Here is a 4,486-nt window from a genome sequence, read left to right on the forward strand (position 1 = left end):
TTATTTATTAAGAACCACGATGCACCTCTTTCATCATTTTTGCTCTTACAATGTTTGGCCTTTGCAAAAACAAAAGGGTTTGGGGGGGTTTCCTTATTGGAGGGAACAATATTAAAAAGTGGAGGTGAAATTAGGCTGGGAGTGCATGGAGGTCTGGAGAAAGTGTGGAATTTTCAATTTTGCTAGAGCGAGGCCGCAGCCCCTCACTTTTTCTGAAACAAACTCATAAAGGAAAGAAATGTAGCTCCAAAGTACAATCGGCCACAATGAATTCGAACTTCATGCAGAGGAAATCGCACCCAATAATAGGACCCAATCTGAGAAAAAAGGGTGAGGGCGGAGAGGTCGCGCGGAGGAGTTGTTAACTGTGCCGCACAATGGAATTAATGAGATTAACCGGGGCAATTAGGCCGCCCGCCCAGCTCAGCCGGCCCGCGGCGGGGCAGCTGAATGGAAAAGATTAGGTTAATTTCATTAATTTGCAATCCACAATCTCTTTTCAGGCCTCGTAACTCCCTCCCCTTGGCACCTCTCCCCCTCCCCCTTCCCTGAAGCCCCCCCACCCAAAGGAACAGAAAGGGCCAAATCTGGTTCTGTTTGTCATCTGCATATTACCAGGAACTAAATCCAGGATGACGTCGACTCGGTATAAAACCAACAAGAGGTTCAGCTGGTCTAAACTCCGTCCTACCCGCGGGTTGAGTTCAGCGAACGCTGCGGCGAGGGGAGGGCGGGAGGAGGCAGAGCGGACGCAGGGGGCGGGGAGGGGCGCGGGGCTGCGAGCTCGCCGCGCTCTCTTTCGGTTTGGTCCGCTGCAGGAGGGGAGTGGACCCCCCCACTTTGAGGCTTTTTCCTCCGCGCGTCCCCACCGCCCCCCGGTCCCGGCGCGGGGCTTGGGGATGCCCGCCAGCATGTTCAGCATCGACAACATCCTGGCCGCCCGGCCGCGCTGCAAGGACTCGGTGCTGCCAGTGGCGCCCAGCGCCGCGGCTCCCGTAGTCTTCCCGGCCCTGCACGGGGACTCGCTCTACGGCGCCGGGGGTGGCGCCTCCTCGGACTATGGCGCCTTCTACCCGCGCCCCGTGGCCCCCGGCAGCGCGGGCCTCCCGGCCGCGGTTGGCGGCTCCCGCCTCGGCTACAACAACTACTTCTACGGGCAGCTGCACGTGCAGGCGGCGCCCGTGGGCCCGGCCTGTTGCGGGGCCGTTCCGCCGCTGGGTGCCCAGCAGTGCTCCTGCGTCCCGACGCCCCCAGGTAGGGTCGCGCTGTTGCTGGCCTTCACCGCCCGCCGCAGTCCTCAGTCCCTGGGACGTGGGTGGGATGTGGTGTTTAGTTTTTGCATTCGCACAGACTTTTCTCTTGCAAATCTGCAAAAAAAAAAAAAAAAAAAAAACCCCACCTTTTTTTTAATCCGGTCGGGCGCAGGGGTTTGCACACTTGCGGCAAACTAGTCAAGAGTGGGCAGAAACTGTAACTGTGCTTGCATGGGGAGACTAAGTTTTAGGATACCTTAACTGGCTTTGGGAGTGTGCGGGTGGAACATCCAGCACGCTCCCATCATTTTTCCCCACCCTCGATTTCCGCGCACCCCCTTGCAGAGGGTTTTTAAGTCCGAGTGGGGCGCAGGCGAGCTGCCCTCCGCAATGGTAAGGAAGGCGGCTGACCGTGCGCCCTACCCTGTCTCAGGCTACGAGGGCCCTGGCTCGGTGCTGGTGTCCCCGGTGCCGCACCAGATGCTGCCCTACATGAACGTGGGCACGCTGTCGCGCACTGAGCTGCAGCTTCTCAACCAGCTGCACTGCCGACGGAAGCGGCGACACCGCACCATCTTCACCGACGAGCAGCTCGAAGCGCTGGAGAACCTATTCCAAGAGACCAAGTACCCAGACGTGGGTACACGCGAGCAGCTGGCCCGGAAGGTGCACCTCCGCGAGGAGAAAGTGGAGGTAGGCTCGGGGCTTTGCCAGTGCGCGCCTGATGGACCTTCCCAGCGAAATGCGGCCCCAGCCGGGTGTGCTCGGCTCTCCTTGGGTCTCCCTGCGCTTTAAAACATCCCCAATGGCGGCCCGCAGGCTGCTGGAGGGCGCTTTAGGCCCAGGAAGTTGAATGAAAATGCGGAAGCGGGAGCGAGTCTTCTCTTGTTTGTCGGCGGGTGCACGGTGTCCCCCGATTCCGATTCCACGCCGCGGGGGTGCGTCGGTATTGCTGCAGCGCGCCTTTGATCACAATGTTGTTTTGTTCTCTGTTGCGCAACAGGTCTGGTTTAAAAACCGCCGCGCCAAATGGAGGCGGCAGAAGCGGTCCTCGTCGGAGGAGTCGGAAAACGCCGAGAAGTGGAACAAGACGACGTCGAAGGCATCGCCCGAGAAGAGGGAAGAGGAAGGTAAAAGCGATTTGGACTCAGACAGCTGACGGCCGTGGGCCGGCCGTGGCACTTGCCTAACTCCAAGGACTTGAACAGAGAGACAATGCTAGTTTCTTGCACACACGCTGCCTTGCGGGAGGGGGTCAAGAAAGAGGACCGAGGAGTGTAAATAGTGTACAGAGCCGGAGTGTCGGCGCCTGGGGTCGGTGGGGTGCGCCAGGGCTCACAGCCCCGCAGCCCAAGGCCGCGGTCCAAGGCCACCGGCTCCTTGCTCTCCACCGTAGTATTTATAGTTAAGTTAACGGTGACAATACAATAAAGTAATGGCAATGTAGACGGGCCACATTCTGTATTTCATACTCCCTTCCGCCACCACTATCCGAGGCCTAGAAAGGAAATCTACTTCTTAGTCTGTAGCACCAAAAGAAAAATCGGGCAGCTTTGACTTGCTCCCCTCACCCTCACCCCACAACAACAACAAAACCAAAGCAACTGTGTGTATGAATAGCCACAGGATGAGTGTGCTGGTAAAATATATTTCATCTCTAGGTCTCCAAAAAGAGTGGCGTGGCATTGCCAGGCTGTCGTGGGCGGGTGGCATGCGCATGAGATGGAGCAGCCTGGGCTCCTGTTCCTTGGCACTCTCCCTCTTTGCTGCGGATGAGAAGCCGTGGCTGGAAAGCAAGATCCGCCCTGGGCTGCGAGATCCTGGGAGCGTCCCCGCAGCGCGCTCAGGCTACTCACTGAGTCCTGCTCCCACGAAATCCCCAGACATAAGGCTGAGGGTCCGCGGGTGGAATTAGGCAGCAGGCATCTCGCTCTCTGTCTCTCTCCGTCTGTCTGTCTGTCTCTCTTACCAACTTTCCGGATCTTTCACTGTGGCTCCCTCGGCTCCCCTCCTCCCCACTCAAGCTCTGCCAACTCACAGCTCTGCTTGGCGCAGCTCCTACCTGACGGCTCTGAGCTGCGCGCCCCAGAGCTCAGTGTGGCCCCCTGCCGGTGCCGTGCCCTTGGTGCTTCTCCCCAGGCATTTGGGGTGGTCTGGTCCGGCCTGCCTTCTGTCCACCAGCCTGGCCTAAGAGTGCACCAGCGGTGGCAGTCACTATGGAGGAGAGTGCTTACACCTCCCGCTGTCTCCCAGAATTGTTTCCCCTTTGCGTTTGGTGGGGCCAGAGGAGGAGTGACTGGGGAGTGCGCCCTTGCACCGTCAGCAGCTTGTGAAGGCCTGGAGAAGCTTCGCAGTGCCGCACGAGCGCTTGGACAGGGATGAAGACAAGAGCTTGCATTCTGTAAAGTCCCCAGACCACGGCAGGAGAGCGTGGGAAAAATAGGGTGAGGTCAAGGGCCAGCAAGACTGGTTTTTAATGCATTATACTTCATTTATTTTGCATTAAATCATTTTAGAGAGGAGAGGAAAGGGAGGCTCAGACAGCTTTCTGGCTTGGCCCAGGTGTCTGCTGCCAGGGAACAAGTAGGTGAGCTTGCCCTTCCTCCTGCACTGCCTCTGCTGTTTGGTGTCAGGTCCTTTCAGGGGAAGAATGCATCGAGACTACAACATGGCACATGCTAAGTAACACGTCAAGTTTTGTACAAGAAGTGGTTGTTTTTGTGTGTATGTGTGGTTTTTTGTTGTTTTTTTTTTTTTACAGACTTTTATGTTTAAAAGATAAAAGTGATTCCTGAAGCAGGTGAAAGGACATTTATGAAATAGGAGTGACTCCCAGCTACCACCTTTATAAGGAATATACCTAAGCAAAAGGAGGCAGCAGTTTGGAGGCCAGATTGGCCTCGTTTCATAGCCCTGATAGCCTTGGCTCATATCGGGTGCTGTCATTTGTGACCTTGGGAAAACCTCTCTGCTCCTCACCTTCTATGACTGTAAAATGGGCACAGTAGTAGTAGTATTTTTCTCCCAGGATTATCATGGACATTAAGGCACTAATTCATGTTGAATGATGCCTGGTATAGGGGAAACTTCAACACGGCTACTTAATTTTTTAAATGTTGTTATGGTTTACTATTGTATTAGACCCACCTCTTCCAGACTTATATACATTATTTCACTTCACCTTGAAAGAACTCTGATATATGAGGGATGTTTACACCATTTTACAGATGAGG

At 55.6% G+C, this 4,486-nt stretch overlaps 1 protein-coding gene across 1 annotated transcript; it reads left to right on the top strand.

The window, feature by feature from the left end:
* Positions 1 to 601: 601 nt before the first annotated feature.
* On the top strand, positions 602 to 3,235 carry GSC (goosecoid homeobox). Its single transcript, XM_017664800.3, has 3 exons — positions 602 to 1,254; positions 1,687 to 1,946; positions 2,257 to 3,235. The coding sequence occupies exons 1-3, from the start codon at positions 633 to 635 to the stop codon at positions 2,410 to 2,412; spliced, it is 1,038 nt and encodes a 345-aa protein (XP_017520289.3). The 5' UTR covers positions 602 to 632; the 3' UTR covers positions 2,413 to 3,235.
* The last annotated feature ends 1,251 nt before the right edge of the window (positions 3,236 to 4,486 follow it).

This window comes from Manis javanica, chromosome 8, assembly GCF_040802235.1.
Source record: "Manis javanica isolate MJ-LG chromosome 8, MJ_LKY, whole genome shotgun sequence".
NCBI lineage: Eukaryota > Metazoa > Chordata > Mammalia > Pholidota > Manidae > Manis > Manis javanica.